The 22,447-nt window shown below is 42.9% G+C and overlaps 1 protein-coding gene across 1 annotated transcript; it reads left to right on the top strand.

The window, feature by feature from the left end:
- The first annotated feature begins 231 nt into the window (after positions 1–231).
- On the top strand, positions 232–20,686 carry OPRK1 (opioid receptor kappa 1). Its single transcript, XM_080646284.1, has 4 exons — positions 232–403; positions 769–1,073; positions 14,296–14,648; positions 16,737–20,686. Exons 2-4 carry the CDS (start codon positions 817–819, stop codon positions 17,267–17,269), a joined length of 1,143 nt encoding a protein of 380 aa, XP_080502410.1. The 5' UTR covers positions 232–403; positions 769–816; the 3' UTR covers positions 17,270–20,686.
- Positions 20,687–22,447: the final 1,761 nt, after the last annotated feature.

The following is a 22,447-nucleotide window of genomic DNA, read 5'->3' as shown; positions in this document are numbered from 1 at the left end:
GGGTCTGAGAACTTCATAGAAGGGTGAGCCCGTAGGGCGAGTGTGGGGCGCGGGGCTGAAGCCCCAACAACTCGGCAGGTTGTGAGTGGGCAGGACGGGGCGCGGCCCCCGGGAGGGGCGAGCGCGCCACCCGAGCTCCCCGCCCGCGCGGCCCTCGCGCCCGCCACGTACCCGCGCGTCCCGCCTGGCTGAGCGCCGCCAGTCCCGGGAGCCCCGCGATGAGCCGCGGGGACCGCGCTGGGCTGTAAAGGGCCCTGGGGCAGAGCGGGGAGCGGGGTCCGAGAACCTGCGCAGTGCTGCGGGTGCGTGGCGACCCTGAGAGCCGAGCCCGAGCCGGGAACGCGCTGTTCATCACCCGCCTGGGCGAACTCTGGACCTCTCCGCGCGTCTCCGAGAGCCAGAGGTGAGCTTCGGGCTTGGGGGGCGCAGTCCTTGGGAGCTGGGACACGGCACTCGAGGTCTCTTGTCCCTGGGGCTCAGAGCGGCAGTCTGAGGACCTGTCCACCAGGGGACAATGCCTAGGAAAGGGGGGCTTCTCAGGAGCTAGGGAAAAAGAGCGAAAGCTCTCCACCCCACCCGGCACCCAGCAGCGCGCCTGTACCCTAGGGTGACAGCTAGACGTCCTTCTCCTGGTCCCGCTCTGGGGACCTGCGGCCCTGGAGGGTAACAGCGGGCCCTGGACCCCCAGCACCGCCGGCCTCTGTGCGCTAAGCCTGACGCGGGCAAAGTTTGCCTCCCCTGGTCCAGCCCATTCTCTCGCTCCCGCAGCCCCGAAGGTGCAGCCTGTCCTCACGCTCCACCTGCAGCGGCCCAACCATGGAGTCCCCAGTTCAGATCTTCCGCGGAGATCCGGGCTCCACCTGCGCGCCGAGCACCTGCCTGCTCCCCAACGGCAGCGGCGGGGTCCCGGGCTGGGCCGAGCCCGACAGCAACAGCAGCGCGGGCTCCGAGGACACGCCGCTGGAACCCGCGTACATCTCCCCCGCCATCCCGGTCATCATCACGGCGGTCTACTCCTTGGTGTTCGTCGTGGGCTTGGTGGGAAACTCCCTGGTCATGTTCGTGATCATCCGGTGAGCGCAGGGTCCGGGCGCGTCAGTGGACAGAGAGACAGGAGGGAGGTCCAGGGCCCGCCACCAAGACCTGCGATGGCGACCCAGCCAGGTGGGAGGGGGGGGGGAGGTGAGGGGTGGTTACTCCATACCGTCTGTGCAGGGCTCGGGAGAGTCTCAGAGGGTGGCCTCTTAGACATGAACGATTTCCAGGGAGAGTTTTTGGTGAGCGCTGCGAGGTTCACACAGGGCGAATCCCAGGGGCCAGAGATTCTTGAGGATATGCTTCCTCGGTTCCCCAACCCCTCCTGTAAACTCCGGACAGGTACCAGTAAGTACCCGGTGTGGAGCAAGGCCGATGTCTCCTGGAGAGAAAACCAGCCCCTTTGCTTGGCCCTTTGCTTGGATGCCTGGCCAGTTGGGAGCACTTTGTTTTGCTCTTTGAAAATATGTTTTAAGATAAAATTCAGACCCACCGAGTACACTGTGTAGAAATCAGAATTTCCTGGATTCACCAGATTAGTATTACGTTTTATGAAGCAAAAGCCAATATACTATTTAAGGTTGTTTGATATTCATGCATGAGCCTTTTTTAGTATGAAATGCTATTTGTTTAGACTGTCAGTAACTTTTATAAATAAGCCATCTAATATTTATCTCTAAAGTATGTATGGGTGGTGGAAGTTTTAAAAAATCACTTTGTTTTTTATTTCCCACTGTGAGAAATTGAAAGTTTTATTTTATTGTTCTTTTGTGGGATTCTGTGGATTTCAACTTCCAATAATAAATATCCAGCTATCCACGTAATGCTAATGTTCTGGTAAGTGAAGTTATTCTTATTTTGGCCTCTTTCAACAAAGAAAAAGAAAAAAAATACAACTTTGTTCTGGTTGCCCCTTAAGTTATATGTGTTGCACTTTCTGGGAGACTTAATGCCCTGATGATGCACCTTTGAGAGGGAGCAAAAAGCTTACATTGCTTTGAGAATATCCTGTGAAATAAAATGTGCAAGTCACTCTGTTTAGGGGCATTAAAGAATGAGGGACTAATTTAACTTTCTCCTTTTTATCCTGACTTTAGTTTTAAAACAGGCTTTTTACTTATTATGAACTTTAAGAACAGTATCTACAATAACAGGAGTCTGATCCTCTTGGGAAATCATTGTCATGCTAATTCCTTTTATCTTTTTTTTTTTTTTTTTGGCTTGGGAATGTCAGGTCTTTTATCCTCACCCATGCTCCGAAACTAAAACCATTATTTAGACCTCCAAATACATTACAAAGCTCATTTTACCTCCAATTAGTGTCTGTAGCTTGGTACCCTTGGTTTCCATAATTGCTCATTGCATTTTACAGGAATTCTATCAGTGATGAGTAAAGGCTACAGAAGGGGGAATATTTTAAAAGCAAATTGTTTTTCCAAGTCATTAGTAATTTCAGGGCTGCTCTCCATTGGAGAGATTATAGTAACTAAAAGAAAAGAAAGGACAGCTGTATCTTATATTATAATTAAAACCTTTAAAAGATCTTTGATACAGAGGCTGTTTTGTAATAAAAGAGGGCTACACAAAAAGAGGACGCTAAGAAAAAGTCCAACTCTGCTCCCACTATACTATATTTACATGCTTCAGTAACATAGATATAGCTTATTGTCATTTGAATGAGCACCTGAAGTTTTTGCTTGAGAAGAGTTTCTCAGCTGCAATAATGAGGCGTCCTCAAACTACGGCCTGCGGACCACATGCGGCCCGCTGAGGACATTTATCCAGCCCTGCCTGTCCTGCTTAGCAGCCGACTCATCCCGGGCCTGCAGGGCACATAGGAATCTGTTCATAGTTGTTTTTTTTAAACTATAGTCCGGCCCTCCAACGGTCTAAGGGACAGTGAACTGGCCCCCTGTTTAAAAAGTTTGAGGACCCCTGAGTTAGATAGTTCACATAAAAACATCTTCCATCCTTCCACCTCATTCTCAATTACTTGGCGATTATGGTGGGTAATAAATGAAAAGTGAAGAATTATACTATTATCCTGGAATGCCAGCCTATTGAAATGATAGCGCTCATAAATCTATAGCTAAGAGAATTGTAGAGTACTTAGAATTTGTTCAGAATGATACATAGTCAAAGAACTGAAAAATAAAACCTCAGAAGAAAAATTGGAGGACTTGGATTTCATTGGCTCAGGTGAAGAAAGTGAAAATTGGAGAGGGTGGCATCAAGAGGGCCCTGGGATGCTCATCAGAACTGAGCATGGATTCAAATGCAGCTTTTATAATCGATGTTGAGAGCTGAGCATGGAAAGATGGAGGCTCACTTTTGAGAACACAATTTTAATATACATGCAATGGGGTCCTGGAGGAATTCAGTCAACTAGGAGCTCATCCTGGAGATGGAATTTGGGTGCTTGAATGGTGGGGCAGGTGCCAGTGTAACGGGCAGCTGAGACCGAGGAGAAATTTAGGGCTGTGGAACAAGCATTGATTGTTGTGAGCCTGCCTTACAAATGAACGTTTCAATTGTTTCCTTCATTTAATGTGATTCCCTAACATGAGGGCACATTAACCTTTCACTATGAAAACCTTAAAATTTGTGCATTTCAGCAAACCCCTCCCTCCAGGCTTTGGGGTTTGTAGCCTTGGGATGGGAAGTTCTTCTTTAGCTTTTGACCCACATCCTTGGGTCCTACCAACCCTGTGTACCTAGGGGTGTGACACTCGTGTTCTCTTCACCTGCAACCCAGCCCACACCCCAGACCTTGCCAGGTAGACCCACCTCTAACATCTTAAGCATCCATTCTCCTGCTCTCATTACAACTTCCCACGCAGACAGCTGTCTCCTCCCTTAGCAAAAAATAATTAAAATTTAATGAACACTTATTCTAAGCCAGGCTGGTAAAGCTACCTACTTCGCGTGAATTATTTTATTTAATCTTCGCAGCTATAGGTATATTACCATGACCACTTAACAGATGTTGAAGGTAAGGCAAAGAAAGATTAAATAAACTGACCAGTGCCACAACTTGCTAACTTGGGGGACTAGAATGATCCCAGCAGCTTGACCCCAGATCCTGAGGTGTGATCCATTCTGCTATTCATTTTCCTCTATACCAGTGGTCGGCAAACCGCGGCTCACAAGCCACATGCGGCTCTTTGGCCCCTCAAGTGTGGCTCTTCCACAAAACACGTTTTTAGCAAAGGCCAGCTTACAAGTACCCTAATTAAGTTATTAACCATGTACCTACCTATATAGTTTAAGTTTAAAAAATTTGGCTCTCAAAAGAAATTTCAATCATTGTACTGTTGATACTTGGCTCTGTTGACTAATGAGTTTGCCGACCACTGCTCTATACCACTTCTACAGATATTGGGATACCTTCTTAGTGGCACTCCTTCATTTTCTCCCAGACTATTTCTTCTTTTCTCACCTAGCCTAGACCCCAGGAGCCATAACTTCGGCCTCTGAGAATACACTCAACTACCATGCTTTCCTGCCCTTTTGCCACTCTAGCCCATCAAACCTTAATGTGGGGCGCAGCAACAGAGTTTGGACAGGTTCAAGCCTTGGACTGATGAGAGGGCACAGTCCTCTCATGGCCACGTGCAAGTCCCAGCTTGGAGGGCAGAGCCCTCCCAGCACAATTATAGCCAACAGCTGTAGTTGTAAGCTTGAACCTATGGTCCGAACAGGTGGCCCCATGTGCCTAAGTCAGTGGTCGGCAAACTGCCGCTCGCGAGCCACATGTGGCTCTTTGGCTCCTTGAGTGTGGCTCTTCCACAAAATACCACGGCCTGGGCAAGTCTATTTTGAAGAAGTGGCGTTAGAAGTTTAAAAAATTTGGCTCTCAAAAGAAATTTCAATTGTTGTGCTGTTGATATTTGGCTCTGTTGACTAATGAGTTTGCCGACCACTAGCCCTAAGTGATATAGGCTGCAAGTAAACAAAACTTGATCAGGTGCATGTAGTTGAGTAGGATCGAAACCCACAAGAATGTTGTAAACATCTTGACCACGCCCTTATTTTGCCTCGTGGCATCTGCTATAAAATAAAGACACGGCTCGTAGTCCATTGTGCTGTCTCTCCATGAGGGAGCAGCGTCCCACCGAGACCCGGCTTTCATCCTCTTGTCTGTCTTTTCTAAGCCTTTCAGCCGCCCCCACTCAGGGTCACTGAACCTGGCTGAGCTGGTGCGGCACATAAGGCACACTGGGGCTGAGTATGCCATGGCCGTGCCAGCCCGCCACACCTTAATTCTGGCTCAAGTCAGTAACCTATCTTCCTTGTTCCTATACCCAGCTAGTTTAATGCTGCAGAATAAAATCAATTTTATCTGTCAGGGCAACATCATTTGCTTCAAGTGTATCTGACTAAAATTCTGCCTAGTGTTCCTGTGTCTCCTATTTCCCAGAAGGATCCCATTCCTTTTACTGTTTCCCATTTGAAAAACCTAATTTAAATGGTACTAGTCCCCAAGCCTTCTATCTGACCATATCACCCAGCTGCTAAGAACACTCCTTCTCTTACCTACATGTACTGGCTGCCACCCTCCCCTCATTCCCTTTCACCTCAAAGGGTTCCCTTCCTTCTATCCAAGGCAAATCCTGCTCCTGTGTTTTGAACTTTCACAGCCATAGGTATCTTTGCCATATCAGTTATCTCCTTTCTACTCTATCCATAATCTCTCCCCTTCTGCTTTTGTCCCGTAAGCACCTGGACATACTCAAGTATTTCTCATCTTAGAAATAATCAACATCCATAAAGCTTCCATTTTTCTGAGTTCCCTTAGCTAACGTCTTTTCATCCTCTTGTTTGTCACAGGTCAGCTTCTCGGAGGAATAATCCCTCCTCTTCATTTCCTTGTCTTCCTCCTATTGCTCAGCTCAGTGCCCTTGGGTTCTTTTCCTGGTGCTTCTTCACCAAAGTGATAGCGCTCACATTCCAGAGGCTCCTGTGAGGCTGGTTATCACTTGTTTTCCATGGACATTGGGCGTGCTTGACCAATCTGACATTCCTCCCTTTCTACACCAGCATCTTGTTCTTGACTTCCTTCCACATCCTTTAGGGTTCTCTTTAGTCTCCATCACAGACTCCTCTTCCTCTTAAGTTTCTTAAATGGTCACATTTTCCAGATCCTTCTTAGCTCTCTTTGGTTCTCACTTGGCATACTCTCTGTATTAGTCAGGTTTCCACTAGTGAAGCAGAACCAGTAGGGGATGTACATATTAAGAGATTTATTGCAAGGAATTGACATGTCATTGTGGGGCTGGCGAGGCAAGTCTGGAAGCCATAGGGCAGGCATCAAGGAAGGCAGGTGCATCCAGGTGGAATTTTGTCTTTCTCAGGGAAGCCTCAGCTCTGCTCTTAAGGCCTTTCAACTGTTTGGATGAGGCCCACCAGATTACCTAGGATAATGTCCCTTGTTTAAAGTCAACTGATTATGGACTTTAACCACATTTACAAAACACCTTTATAGCAACACCTAGGAGAGTGTTTGAATATTTGGGGAGTGTAGCCTGGCCAAGATAGCACATCAAATTGATCTTCCCACTCTCAATGGTATTATCCATTCCTCTGGCCATAATATTCAGGCAAATTCTGACCAATCCTAAATCCATGAATCTCTCTCCCAGGTGTTAATATCTAGCTGCAGACTCAGTTGGCCTCCTTCCTTCCTGATGGCTCTATATGATTATCTTGCAGGTACTTCAAGTTTCTAGAGAATCTGCCTGTATTAATTTGCAATGGCTGATATACCAAAGTACCACAGATTAGGTGGCTTTAAAAACAGACATATATTTTTTCATACTCCTGGAGGCTAGAAGTTCAAGATCAAGAGGTTGGCAAGCTTGGTTTCTTCTGAGGCCTCTCTCCTTGGCTTGCAGATGGCTGTTTTCTCCCTGTGTCTTCACATTGTCTTCTGTCTGTGTCCTAACAGTCCCTTCTTATGATGCCAGCCAAACTGAATTAGGGCACATCTTAAGACCCCATTTTACCTCTATAAAAGCCATGTCTTCCAATGCAGTCCTATTCTGAAGACTCGGCATTAGGACTTGAACACATGAATTTAGGTCAAGGGACACAATTCAGCCCTAAACACAATCTGTTCCCTTCCTGTTCTACTTAAAAAAAACTCACCTCAAGCTTCAATATGCATGGTAATTATGGATATATGTTCTTTTTTAATTTAAAGGAAAGCTTTACCTGACTCAGTCTGGGCCTCATGGTTGAACTTGTGCCAGTCTGACAACTGTGTGGCTATAACCAAATTGGAGAAGTATGGGAAGAGTGGAGTGACCCAGTCAGAGTGTCTGCCTCTTTTCCTTCCCAGCTGTTTTATTCCTCCTCCTTAAAGTGCTCATTGTAATTATTGTAGTTTATGTACACACCATAAACATGTAGTTTATTCCATATTCTCTCAAATGTCAACATAGCCCACCTTAGATAATATTGCCAAACCATACCTACAGAGGTGTTAGAGAAAAGGCAGAGGTATGTTGTATAATTAGCCATGTGCCACTCCCTATTATCTAACATTAGTCTTACCTTAGACTTTGGTTTAAAAAAATGTGTCCTACTTTGCCCTAAATTCTCTTTTGGATTCAGTATTAAATATTTCCTTAAAACAAGAATAGCAAAGATAACTTCAGAAATTTGCAAAGGGCCTATCTTGCATTTCTCAAAGTAATTTTATCATTTGACAACTTCTAAAAAGAGAGAGTTGATTTTATTGCAAGTGTTTATGTTGATTAGCTAAATGGAATTATTTTCTCCTTTGAGACATGTGATTGCAGATGAAGTCCAAATCTTTGTGGAACTGTTTCAGAGATAAGGGATTAAACACACACACACACTCTAAGAAAAAAGGCAAAAAATAATAACCTAGTGATCAGTATAGAGCTCCTAAACCCCTACAGACTCCAGGCAAAATTGTAGTCTCCACGGTTACTTCTTGATTATGTTGACTTTATAAGATGACAGTTTTTCCTGGTGCCTGTCTTCTCATTAGTTCCAGGAGGAACTTCTCACTCCTTGGGGATGACAGCTTCTCTCCATTAACCATTCAAGGGAGAACAGTATCTTTATGTGAACTATGCAGTCCTCACCTCCTTTTCTCTATATTAATTTGTGGATACACTCAGTTGTCACCCCTGGTGGCTCTGTGCTCAGCTAAAAACCCAACATTGTATGGCTGCAAGACAGGCTTAGATCTGTATTAACAAAAGATGGTTTCAGAATAACATTTACTCCTCAACAGAAAATCAACCAATGAATTTTTTTGTTTCTTTCTTTCTTTGGAGGAGGTGCTGGCTTATGACTTAGATAAGGAAACCTTATGCAAGAAGAATAAATTTTAGGAGTGGGGATAATATTGTAAAATGCTTGCTGATCAAGCCAGTCAGACTTTACATAAAAGATAAGAAAATAGAAAACATGTGAGGAATTGAGAGATTCCAAAGGAAATTGGCCTACAGGTGGGCAAGGAAGCCATCAGATTAAGAAAGGCTAGATTTATGAGCATTTAGAGATCAGCTATAACAACAGGAATAATTTTCTGAGCTCCCATTGAGCTCATTAACTCATTATTAACTCATTTAACTGCACAACAAAACTCTGTGCTTTGCAATGTTGCTTTCACCTAGTGAATGCCTCACTTCCTCTGGACAAAAGAGAGAGCAGGAGGGTAACTGTGTCTCCTCTCTGCCAGCACCCTTCAGCCTACTTTAGCTAAATCAGTTTTCAGTACAAAAATGCAAAAATAATGTAGCCCAGCCAGCGTGACTCAGTGATTGAGTGTCGACCTATGAACCAGGAGGTCACAGTCTGATTCCAGTCAGGGCATATTCTCGGTTGTGGGCCTGATCCCCAGTGTGGGGCCTGCAGGAGGTAGCCAAGGAATGATTCTCTCTCATCAATGATGTTTCTATCTCTCTCTCCCTCTCCTTTCCTCTCTGATATCAATAAACATATATTTTTAAAAGGAAAATAATTTAAGATGTCTACATACATATCCAGATAGCTGTACACTAGGAAACTTCAGTCATTTGAGATTTGTAGTTTTCCACTAGGTGTTCTTGGCCATGATAAACATGCTTTGCACACAGTTTCATGTACTCGAACATTGTTCTGGGAGTCAGGGCCCTGATTACAGACAGGATGAGCAGTTACTGGGGTGCTGACTCTTCCAGGGAAATCATTACTTTGACATTCCCCTTGTTCTCCTCTCCCTGCCAGTGCCCTGCAGGGGTGTGCGGTGATGCAAGTCCACCATTCTGGCTACCTGCCTGTGTCACTACCTGCCTGGTGACTGCGATCTCCAGTCATGGGACTCAGGGACACACTCCACTTCTCAGTTCTCTTTATAGTGTTCGCTTTTTGCATGAGGGAATAAATCTGGAGAACGGAAGGGGCCTGATGCCTATGGGAATATGACTCCTTTAGAATACTACAGACCGGGGCAATTTCAAAGTCAGATCATTGGAGAAACAATAACTGAATTTCCCTTCTTCTTCTAAAATTAATAAGCTACTTCCCTTTAGGAAAGAACCATGATTTCAAAAGTAAGTAGTCCCAAAGGACAGATAGCAAATTAATTTCATCGAGATAAACTGAAGGTATGGGCAGGATTTAATGAAGCAAACACATGTTGTTTTCAAATTAATTCTTCTGAGAATTCACATCAGTATACCTATCATTATTCTTTTATCATTTTAAACATAAAATGCAGAAGCCTATGTGTCTGGAACACACACACAGGAAAATGAGTAAATCATATTGGTAGCAATGCAGAGAAAAGAGTGCCAAACTTGTCTCTCACTAAGCCAGTCTTCCACTGTTGGCTACAAGGCCTGCCTTTCTCAGGGGCTGCAGAATTTTCCTCCTGCTAAGTTTGGTGTTTGGGGGTCTTCGGATTCCTAACGCAGCCCCAGTATTATAAGCTAAAGGCCGGCTTGTAGGTGTTTGTTGTTTTCATTATGTTGGAGCTGTAGTTTGATGGCTACTCAGAAGGCTCAGATTTTACCTAGTACTTCCCCACTGTTTCACAAATTTGTGGTTTCAGGCAATTCACTTACTTCCTCTTTATTCAGTTTCTGCAGCTGAAAAAATGGGTAGTGCCTTTGGAAAAACTCAAACACCATGATGTACTTGGCAGCATTTGTCCATCGAGGGGCAGCATGCTAATGTTTTACATCAGTGTTACCTTCTGGACTGTGCCCGCTTACCTCATGTCACATGTTGTCTACCCTCATGACACACAGGTGACCACACTAATCAGAATGTTTTTCAATCTTTAGCTGATAGAGGTGGCATTAGTCTCAGAATCACATTATTTCTCTGACAAAATTCCTGACTCCTTAAGAAGCTTTGGAATGACAGACCTGAATTCCTTTACTTATTAGATATGGAGTCTGAGAATCAATGAAAATCATCTCCAGAAAGAAATCCGGGCATTGGTATCTTATGGGATTATGATACGGGTTATTTGGACGGTAGTAGATAACTAATAATAACGGTAGCAATGATAACAGCAGCAGGAGCAGCAATATGACAGTGAGGGCTGGCACTCACCGAGCAATTATCAAGTACCAAGTCCCGGGCTAAGTAACTGGTGCTTAGCCATCAAGATTGTGGACTTATCATGCTGTCCGAAAGCTAAAAAGGAGCTTCTGATTAATGAATCAGGATTTAAATTAAAAACAAAACACTTGGACAATACACCTCAATAGAAAGACATTCTAATAATCCAGGAATGACCTTCCCCCTGCATGTTGTCTGAGAACAGCAGGTGCAAGGAAAGGACCAGAAGCCCTGAGACCACTGTGTCAGAACATTGCCCCCACGGGTGCCTCGTTTCTTGGGTTGCTAGTGTCACACTTTCCCGAAAACTTGGCCTGGTGACATTGGTTCCCGATACCTCAGCTGGTAACTTGGTTCCCTTTGCCATCACACAAGCATGTATGGTTGCCAGTCTAAGAGCCACGCCTTGGTTCTCTGTAAAGAGCACTACACTGGGCAGGTCTTAGTTAAAGTACCGTGGGGAGCATCTGTAACTCCTGGAGACACCCTCCGCCATGTTGCCTCACGGCTGGCTCTCGGTTCCTAGCTGACCCCTCTTTTGGGCCTGCTCCCCGCCTCTGCTGGTACACCATACTGTTGTTTTCAGGGCTGTCACATTGTCAGGTTTAGTGGGGACAGCCCACGGACTTTGCTCTTTTGGTGCCATATGCTCCTGTGGTGTGTGTGCTAAAAAGTGCCACCACTCGCTGCCAGCCCACCTCCAGCCTCTCCACATAAGCCCCAAATGCCCACCCAGATGATGCCATTTTACTTGAAACACTTGTGAGTTTTAGTAAAGCAGTGTGGATGACATGGAAAATAATTTTATATCCTCTCAGAGTAAGAAAGCTTACTTGTTTTTTTAAAATATTTTTATTGATTTTTTTTACAGAGAGGAAGGTAGAGGGGTAGAGAGTTAGAAACATCAATGAGAAACATTAATCAGCTGCCTCCTGCACACCCCCTGCTAAGGATGTGCCCACAACCAAGATACATGCCCTTGACCGGAATCAAACCTGGGACCCTTCAGTCCACAGGCCGACTATCCACTGAGCCAAACCAGTTAGGGCAAGCTTACTTGTTTTTTTTCCACCAGTGGACATACAGTGACCAGAGGACTAACTACTGTTTCATTTTGGTTAAATACAAACAATACCCAACAGCTCAACCAGACTGTCGTTGAGGGTGAGGGTTTTGTCTTATGGACCCAGGCCAGTGTAGGATGTAGGGTTGTCAGTAAATATTTGTTGAACTCTTTGCTTATTTATTACTTTTAATTATACCTGTTTAGTTGTCCCTTTGTGCTGCTGCAGGGCTATAAGCATCTGTCTTTCAGGAATGTGGGAGAGAGGCCTTGCTCTCCTGCCCCTTCAGATCCTCCCACCGAGCCTCTGCCGCTGCTAACACTAGACAAATTACTTACCCGAATCTAACCTTCTTCACCTCTACTGGGGGGAAAGACATAAATCTCCAGGGTAAACTTGAAGGGCAGTTGTTGTGAGAATCAAATAGGATACATGGAAGTCAACATATTGAGTTTGGTGCTGGGGAGAGGTAAGAATGCAGGAGCCGGGATCCAACTTCTCGGTGTGAATTCCTGCCATGCTGTTAGTAATTATATTACTTTGAGAAATTTACAGAATAGGGGATTTTACAGAGGCTTCCACCACATAAGAGAGGAAAGAGGAGTTGGGGAACATGAAATAAATTAGACATCGTCTCCAGGCCAGGTGCATGCTACTAATTATTTCAGGAACTTTATGAAACGGGCATTCTATTTCCCACTTTATAGTTGGGAAACTGCAGCTCTGGGTTCCTAGTGACCTCTCCAAAGTCTGTCAGTTGGGAGGAAACATGACTAGATCACAGGTCTGCCTAATCGTGTAAGGCGGAGATCAGTTTAACTTTATAGGGAAAGAAGAGAATATCAGGGAAACGATGTGAGAGTAGAAGTCAAAGATAATTGCCTACTCGAATCTTGGCTAGTATTAGGGATTTGGGGGGAGAAAGTTGAAAGAGTAAGAGGTCAACTTAAAACCATGTTTTTAAGAAGACAATGTCTGAACAGATACCATTTCAGTGCGCTCATTAGAAATATTTGGCTCTGCCTCAGAAAATGTACTTGCTTAGTTATCTTCGCCTTTATAAAACCTATGATCTGAGCATTGGCCTTGCACATTGAATCACTTTCTAAAGCTTATGGGACATTTAAAAATATTTGAGTAAAAACTGTAAGACAAAGCATATTTTAAAATAAACTCCCCACTCTCCAGATTAACGCACTGCTTAGTCAACAGAGCATCAAAATGAAAAACAAAAGATATTAACTGTAGTACCAGTCCTTCTGTTGCTTTTATTCAAGCACAAACAAATATGTTTCTTAAGAATGGAAGAGGGGAAGGGAAGATTGGGAGTAGGGAAAGGGTGTGGGTGGAATTAGGAGACTGAGAGTGAAATGTGATACTCTGTGTCAGGTATTTTGAATGAGGCCATCCACTGCCTTTATCTCATGTATTGCCAGTTTGGTTTTATTAACCTTATTTCACAGGAACCGAAACTCAGAAAAGTCTTATACTGAGTTCAGACTCAGGACTATTTGACTTCACATTAGACCACATTGTTTCCAAGGGGAGCCAAGGCTGTTCTATCATTTCATGGTAAAAGAAATTTCTCATGTGGCAAATTTACGTCTTGAATGACACCAACAGTGATCAATGAACACCATTGATATTGATTTTATAGCCAAAGCAGAAGTGGTTTTCCATAAGATAGCTCATTTTAAATGACCTTTAATAAAAGTCATGACCATACCCTTGAGAAAGCCTGGCTCCTTGAAGGCTCAGTGGGCATGGCTGAATTAATTATGATAAAGTCTACAAATCTGAAGTGTGTATAAAGTAATAACTTATGGATTTTCCAAACATATGTTGGCATTTGGCCTCTGAAAGCCTGCTGATATAGTTTGGAACATTTCATGCCCTATAGATTCCCGAGGAATCACTCTAAGTGAGAGAATTTTCTTAATTTGGTTTTAGTTGAAAATGCAATTGTTCTAAACTCCATGTTGTAATGAAAAAGAATAATTTGGGCTTAAAGGCAATCTTTCTGACCTACTTTTAAATTACTCTTCCCACATTTGGAAGATGAAACAAATTATGTGCTTGAAAACTCACTCAAGATGGGAGTAAAGCAAAACAGAATTCTTTCTCACCAGCTGTACCAGATTACTTTTAGTGCTATGACATGTATAAAGGAAGGACTCAGCCTGCTTTGTTTACAGAATGCATTGAAAATGAAAAACCAGTGCACAGTGACAAATAAAAACCAACAAACTTAGTTGTATTTTAGCCAGTGAATTTGAAAAGACCTGTGTTATATGCAAGTCTGTTGAGAAGCTCTATACTATGTATATTCTATTTATCTATGCTGTTTTCTTTACCTGTTAATTTTTTATTTAAATTATTTTTTTTGCACAAAGCAGTAGAATAAAAGCAAAAGTCAGAGATTTGAGGTCATTTTTATATTACTCCTAAAGTCTAGAATGGTTCTTTTACTAATATTAAATACTCAATAAATATCTGAAGAATAAAGGAATGAAGGCAAATTCAATCATCCACAGGCTTTCACAAACATTTTTACCTCATGGATTTGACATAAAGATGGAAGGAAATGATCTCATTTTTTGTCTTTTAGATACACTAAGATGAAGACGGCGACCAACATTTATATATTTAACCTAGCTTTGGCTGATGCTTTGGTTACCACCACCATGCCCTTCCAGAGCACAGTTTATCTAATGAACTCCTGGCCCTTTGGGGATGTGCTGTGCAAGATAGTCATTTCCATTGACTACTACAACATGTTTACCAGCATTTTTACCTTGACCATGATGAGTGTGGACCGATACATTGCTGTGTGCCACCCTGTCAAGGCGTTGGACTTTCGCACACCCTTGAAGGCAAAGATCATCAATATCTGTATTTGGCTCCTGTCTTCATCTGTTGGCATATCCGCGATTGTCCTTGGAGGAACCAAAGTCAGGGAAGGTAAGGGCAGGCATTTTCATTTAATTTTTTAAACATACTTCTAGTGGAACAAAATCTTAATTTGAGAGTGATTAGAACACACATCTAGTGGAAAAGGCAAAAGACAATGGAAATATAATGCCTAAATCCATGCAAGATGATAAATAAAACAATTTTTTGTTCCTTTTCATATTTAAACACAAGCTGAGATAATGACATTACCTGAACACAGAGCCCAACCTAGCTCCCATTTCAGAAGTGCTATCAGAATCTGGAGAAATGGGGCTGAAGGTAAGGAACGATAGGCAAGTGGACTTATGAAATACAATTCCACTGTATTCTGGCAATTTTTAGATATATCCTTTCTCCTCTTCTTTCTCCCTAAAAAGGGACCCATGCATAGTCACATACACCAAAAGGTGGCAGGTTCGATTCCTGATCAGGCACATACCTAGGTTGGGGGTTCAATGTCCAGTCAGAGTTTGTAGGGGGGCAACAGATGGATGTTTCTCTCTCTCTCTCTCTCCCTCCCTCCCTCCCTCCCTCCCTCCCTCTCTCCCTCTCTCCCTCTCTTCCTCTCTCCCTCTCTCCCTCTCCCCTCTCTCGTCCTCCCTCCCCCTTCCTCTCTTTCTAAAAAGACAAATCAATAAAAACATATCCTTGGTTGAGGATAAAAACAATGGAATATTATGCAGCTATAAAAAAGAAGGATCTCTTACCCTTTTAGACAGCATGGAGGGACATGGAGAGCATTATGCTAAGCAAAATAAGCCATTCAGAGACAGTGAAGTATCACATGATCTCACTTATATGTGGGATCTAATCAACCAATGAACAAAATAGATCCAGAAGCATGGAAGCATGGCACAAACTGATGGATCTCAGAGGGAAGGGGGCAGAGATTAAGCAAGGAATTTATATACATACTAGTGGTCCGGTGCACGAAATTTGTGCATGGGGGTGGGGGGGACCCTCAGCCCAGCCTGCACCCTGTGAGATCGGACATCCCTCTTGCAATATGGGACTGCTGGCTCCTAACCACTCACCTGCCTGCCTGCCTGATAGCCCCTAATTGCCTGATTGCCCCTAACCCCTCTGCCTGCCTGATCATCCCTAACTACCTCTGCCTGCCTGATCGCCCCTAATTGCCCTCCCCTGCCAGTCTAATCTCACCTCCAACTGCTCTCCCCTGCCGGCCTGATTTTGCCCCCAACTGCCTCTGCCTGCCTGATCATCCCCTCCAAGTAGAGAAAGAGGAAGAGGGACACAGGGAGGCAGGGAGGCTTGGAGGACTGCTGAGAAAAACAAAGAGAGACAGAGACTGGGCGAGATCAGGCTGGCAGGGGAGGGCAGTTGGGGGCAGGATCAGGCCGGCAGGGGAGAGCAGTTGGGGGTGAGATTAGGCTGGCAGGGGAGGGCAGTTAGGGACTACCTCCCCCGTCCCTGTCTCCACTGCCACAAGTCCCCACCCACCAGAGCCTGCTGCGTGCACAGCCTGGGCATTAGGTCAAGTCTCTTGGTCGTTGCGGATGTGACGGACCCAGGGTTTTTATATATTAGGAAGAACACAGATAGTGTGGTGAAGGCCTGAGGTGGAGTAGGAACTGGGTGGAGGAGGTCAATGGTGGAAATATGGAGGACGTCTGTAATGCTCTCTTCAATAAAGATTTTTAAAAAATAAAAAATAGCACTTTATTATGTTATGCTTGACATGTAAATAGCTGTGCATATTTACTAGTAATGTATACAACTCAGTAAGTTTTGGGATAACTGCATACCTGTGAAACCATGATCTCATCATGAGCATAAACATATCTGTCACCTTTCAAAGTTTCCTCCTGCCCTCTTTATTATTACTTTTATATTCATGTTAAGAACATTTAACATAAGATCTACCCCTCTTAGCAAATTTTAAGTCTACAGTACAGTATTTTTAGCTATTGGGCCTATAATGCAGAGTAAATGTCCAGAACCTATTTACTTGCATATCTGAAAGTTTGTACCCTTGATCATCATCTCTCCCCCACAAGCCTCTACTTCTACTCTCTGCCTCTATGAGTTTGACTTCAGTCTTATGGTGTTGTTTGTATTGTGGTGTTGTTCTTGCAGACTTGGATGTCATCGAGTGCTCCTTGCAGTTCCCGGATGACAATTACTCGTGGTGGGACCTCTTCATGAAAATCTGCGTCTTTGTCTTTGCCTTTGTGATCCCCGTCATCATCATCATCATCTGCTACACCCTGATGATCCTGCGCTTAAAGAGCGTCCGACTCCTCTCTGGCTCCCGAGAGAAAGATCGCAACCTCCGGCGAATCACCAGGCTGGTCCTGGTGGTGGTGGCCGTCTTCATCATCTGCTGGACCCCCATTCACATCTTCATTCTCGTGGAGGCGCTGGGGAGCACCTCTCACAGCACGGCTGCCCTCTCCAGCTATTACTTCTGCATCGCCTTGGGTTACACCAACAGCAGCCTGAACCCCATCCTCTATGCCTTCCTCGATGAAAATTTCAAGCGGTGTTTCAGGGACTTTTGCTTTCCAATTAAGATGAGGATGGAGCGGCAGAGCACTAGCAGGGTCCGAAATACGGTTCAGGATCCTGCTTACGTGAGGGATGTTGATGGGATAAATAAACCAGTATGACTAGTCGTGGAGATGTCTTCTTACAGTTCTCCGGGAAGAGAAGAGTTCAATGATCTAGGTTTAACTCAGATTACTACTGCAGTCTGAGGTGGAAAAGTAGAATTTCTTACAAACTTTTAGAAATCTCATGGTCTGAGGTCATACATGAGGCTCTGGTAGTGACCCAGGTCAATGGAAGCATCAAGGCTGTAGGGATTGAGTACCATCGAGCGAGCAAATACAGCCCCTCAGAAGAGTAGGGAAGTTAGGCTGGTTTCCAGTTCCTCTGATAAACAAGAAACAAGCCTTTTTCTTCTGGTTTCCTAGATTTACTTCAGGACTCCGCTGCTGTGGGCTTCCTATGCAATGTGGTTTCAAAAGCGCTGTATAGAAAACAAAGCAAAAGAAAATGTTGGTTTCACAGCCTAGTGGGCATCCAGTCCCGATGCTTAACATTGACAGTAACAACGATAACCATTTCCAGAGCCGTGCCCAGCTCACTTTATGCTACATGGACGCAAATTGTGTGGTGAGGATTCTACCTTAATTTTGACTTGGACCCATACCTGAAAAGTCTGTTGTTCATATATAGCAGAAAATTATCTTGATATTTAAACATATAAAAGATGGGTTGCAATATAGTTTAATTCCCCGAAGAACTATATTTTTAGCATGCTATTTAGAGAAATAATCTCATGATAAGGCGTGCCCTGATGCTAAGAAACATAAATTGGTTTAAATATCACCAAAAGTATATACAGTTCCATCTGTAAATAATAGTATATGTGTAAACAAAGAATGGGTTTGCCATAAAGCCAGGCAGTTGCTTGAGAGCATGTTAATAATTTCCCCGAGTTATTTAGAGTGATGCTGAGACATTTTGCTGCAACATCAGCTTCTCTCTGAGAATCAGTCAATGGCGCATCTCTTTGTGACTCCCCGAGCACCAATTAGTCCTTTATAGTGTCCATAACTCCAAAGAATATTTAACTCACTCCCAGGTTGTAGCCTTTGCCGAATCTAGTTTATATGCAACATCTCTTTATGAATATATACCTATTACCATATTTTCTGTATCCGTGAAGGGAAGGCATTTTGCTCATGTAAATCTCAAGTTATTCTTCTGTGGCTTTCGGTGGAAAGTAGAATTGGTCCTTACTGTGAGCTGAATGAGGACATTATGTCACTCGTGGTGCCTGGACACCCCTTGCACTGGGTTCTGAAGAGCATACCTGAGAAGATAATGCCATGAGCATCACATTTAGGGCAATTTTGCTGAAACTTTCAGATGACATATAAATTCCCCTCCCTTTTCCTGGAAATTATGGTTTCAGAAGAAATGGCTTTTTTCTGTCATTTGCCTGGGCAGAAAAGGGGATAATTTAAAAATAACACTCATCTTTTCTTTAGCCTATATGTTATGTTATTAGGACAGGACCCTTTGAAATTTAATTGGAAAATCAAAGGTATGGACCTATAGAACTATACACATCACTACTTCTGTAAGTTCTGTTCACTGTGTGTGCTCTTTCTCTTGTGTATATATTCTTTTTAGATTGAAGGTTTTATATGTGGCTTCAGAATTTTAATATGATGATGTTTGTCAATTAGTTAGTCAATTCCAGGTTTTCATGGCACCTAATCCATGGCAGCAAGGTGGGGTTTTTCATGATAAAAACATAGAGCTCTGCCCAGTCACAATGGCTCAGTGGTTGAGCATCGACCTGTGAACCGGGAGGTCATGGTTCAATTCCCGGTCAGGGCACATGCCCGGGTTGTGGGCTCAGTCCCCAGAGTGGGGTTTGCAGGAGGCAGTTGATCAATGAATGACTCTCTCTCTCTCTCATCATTGATGTTCTCTCTCTCTCTCTCTCTCTCTCTCTCTCTCTCTCTCTCTCTCTCTCCCTCTCCCCCCCCCCGCTTCCTCTCTGAAATCAGTAAAAAATGTTAAAAAAACAACAACATAGAGCTCCTTTGAACATTTCTTAAATTGTATCAATTTTTCTTATGTGTTCTTGTAGCCTTATAAATAAAAGTAGATAGAAATGGGTTAAATATTGGTTGACATTCACCCCACGGCTAAAAATCTTGGGTATCATACAGGAAGGAGATCTGTATAGCAAATAATTTCAGAAATAAACCCTACTGATGTGGGAAATATAGAAACCTCTTTACAACAGTAAAACCCAAAATGCTAACAGGGATATAAAATCATGGAACAAGCTTACAGTAATGCGTTCTCTTTAACTTAGACCACACATGCCTTCATAGCACCAGTTGCCATTATTAGAGCCTGAGCTTTAGCCTGGGTATCCTCCATCTCTTCTAAGTTTGCAGCCCAAGGAGAGGGAAGTAGCTCTAAGTGACCCTGAGGGGTGTTAGACGCTTCTCCGTTATTGTTAACACCCATCTCCCCAAAATGAAAGAGGAGGGAGGGTGGCTATGTCATTTAAGGGCACTGCATTAAACAATGATAAAGTGAATCATGTGTGTGAGGAAAAATATCCTACAAACGTGTTTCTCCATTAAAAGTGTGTATGTGCACAAGACTGAGTGCATGCATGAATGGGTGAAAGTGTGTGTACATGTCTCTCTGTGTGTGTACTGTCATGAAGCAGTGGTTGTATTGCGATTCCTTCATCATTCCATACAATACATTTGTCCAAGCCCAGCTATGTCCCATCTCTTCATGCTCCTGTTCTCCCACTGCAGCAAGGAGGGCACTGCTCCCTGTCTCTTTGAGACTAGAGCTGCATGTATCCTCGAGTTAACTCTCTACATGACCTCCACCTTCCAACCTGGGTAACAGCTTCTGTGAGACAGAATCTAGTAAGGGGTCAGAAAACATTCAGAAAAATGAAACAGATATGCAAGAGGCATGCGGGTGAAAAAACCCATAATCCTAACTGGGAGGAGGGTATTTGTGTCTCAGACTACTCTTAGGAACCTAGGAGCATCCCCGACGCGGAGAGTGTAAGTAAAAACTTTAGGCTTTATGCTAAAAAAGGAAGCATAGTTTAAAAAATAGTTTTGAGAAAAAAAGAACTATTCACATAAATTTTAAGGAAATGGCTCCATTCTATGATGCATTACTGAGAAAAGTTCTTAAATTTGTAAACCATTATCAGACAATTTATGCGTGTTTCTTCTAGTGTTGGGACGTAGTAAGATGAGTTACTGAAAAAATAAATACGTTGGCTGGCTTTACATTAGAGCTGTTTAAGGAGAAAACTGTGACAAGTTTGTATGTCCATTCAATAAGATTTATTTTCTAAGCAAGAGCCATTTGGAAGATTCAGCATAAATATGGAGATCTCATCCCTAAGGTGATTTTATTCTCTGCAAGAAAAGTATATTCATATATCCTTTACTATGATGTTTATTATTCACATCTTGTTACTTTTAAGATGATAATTATGCATTGTATATATGATTGTGTGCCTTGCAATAAAATAAAAATTGTGCTGCTACAATTCACAGCAGAGGATTTCTGTGCTAAATAATTTATTGTTTAATACCTGAAATGATGCTGCACTGAAGCAAGAATAATGTTAATTGTTACTTTAAACTATGTACCATATCTTTAACTTTCCATTCATGATAATTCTGTGGATGATCAATAGAAGGACCAAAAGATGCAGGAATCTAAGCAATGATCTAAAATTTTTAAACCTATAATTTGCTTAGGAAATTTTACCTGTTTTCACAGCAATGCTGCCAAGATCCCAGGAGCAATGTTATATGGTACCTTTCCGATGAAAAACCACATGTCCACTAGGAAAATATACAAAATTTAAAATCAAACTGTCCTGCCAATAACAACATAAACAGCCTTGAAACACAAGCAGCCTTCTGCTTCTGCTCTCAGTACAATATAGCCACATCACTGCCATGAATGACCTGTTTCTAAGCCTCGTGGAATTGTATACTCAAAGAGCAATGTAAAAACCAGCATCCTCCTGGTTTTTAAGATATATGCAACCGTATGTTTATTGCAGCATTATTTACAATAACCAAGATGTGGAAGAAACTCAAGTGCCTATCATTATAGATGGGATAAAGACGAGGTGGAACATGTATATAATGGAATATTACTCTGCCATAAAAATGAATGAACTCTTACCACTTGAGACAATGTGGATGGACCTAGAGGCGATGAAGCTACATTAAATATGTCAGACAGAGAAAGACAAATAGCATATGATTCCACTTAATCTAAAGAACAATATAAAACAGACACAGACTCAGATGCAGAGAATAAACTGACATTTGCCCTATGGGAGGGGAGATGGAAGGCTGCATAAAAAAGTTAAACAGATTAAGAAGTACAAATTGGTAATTATAAAATAGCCATGGGGATGTAAAGTACAGCAATATTGTAATAACTGTAGGGTATCAGGTGGATACTTGGATTATCAGGGCATCACTTTGCAAATTCTATAATTGTCTAAGCACTATGCTGTACACCTAAAACTAATATAAAATAATATTGAATAGTCACTGTAATTGAAAAATAAGATTAAAAAATTAAAGTAAATGTGTTAGGAAGAGAGTGGCCACAGCTAGTGTTGTCTCAATTTCCCTATTTCATTCCCTTTCTGCGCCCATTTAAAAAAAAATCTCTTGAAATAAAACTTCTGTTGTTAGCCCTAGCTGGTTGCTTAGTGGTTAGAGCATTGGCCTTTGAGCTGAAGTATCTTGGGTTCGATTCCGGTCAAGGGCACGTACATTGGTTGCAGTCTCAATCCCTGGTCCTGATTAGGGCATGTGCTGGAGATAATCAGTTGGTGTGTCTAGATTCACATCAATATTTCTCTCTCTCTCTCTCTCTCTCTCTCTCTCTCTGAATATATGAATGAACAAATGAATTATGTGAAGTAGGAAATGCATGGTGCTATGGCAGTAGAGATATTCTGAACCATTTCCTAATGGAATAACCTTATGTTATGTTCTTCTCACCTAGAAAGTAGAAGTAATAACTACCTTTCAGGATGATTATAAAGAGATGATGATATAATTTATATTCAAATGATTTATAAACAATCAACCTCTCTACAACAATGTTATTATTAACCTGCTAAATAATGATTCAGAAACTTTTCTGGAAACCAAAATTAAGATTCCCTAGTGTCTTTGTCTTATAGTGAATTAAGAAGTGTGACTAGAGCCAATTATTGCCTTTTGGAAACTGTGCTTCAA

This window comes from Plecotus auritus, assembly GCF_963455305.1.
Source record: "Plecotus auritus genome assembly, chromosome: 11".
NCBI classification, from domain to species: domain Eukaryota; kingdom Metazoa; phylum Chordata; class Mammalia; order Chiroptera; family Vespertilionidae; genus Plecotus; species Plecotus auritus.
Note: the sequence above shows the minus strand (reverse complement) of the source record. Positions and strands in the feature narration are given on the sequence as shown.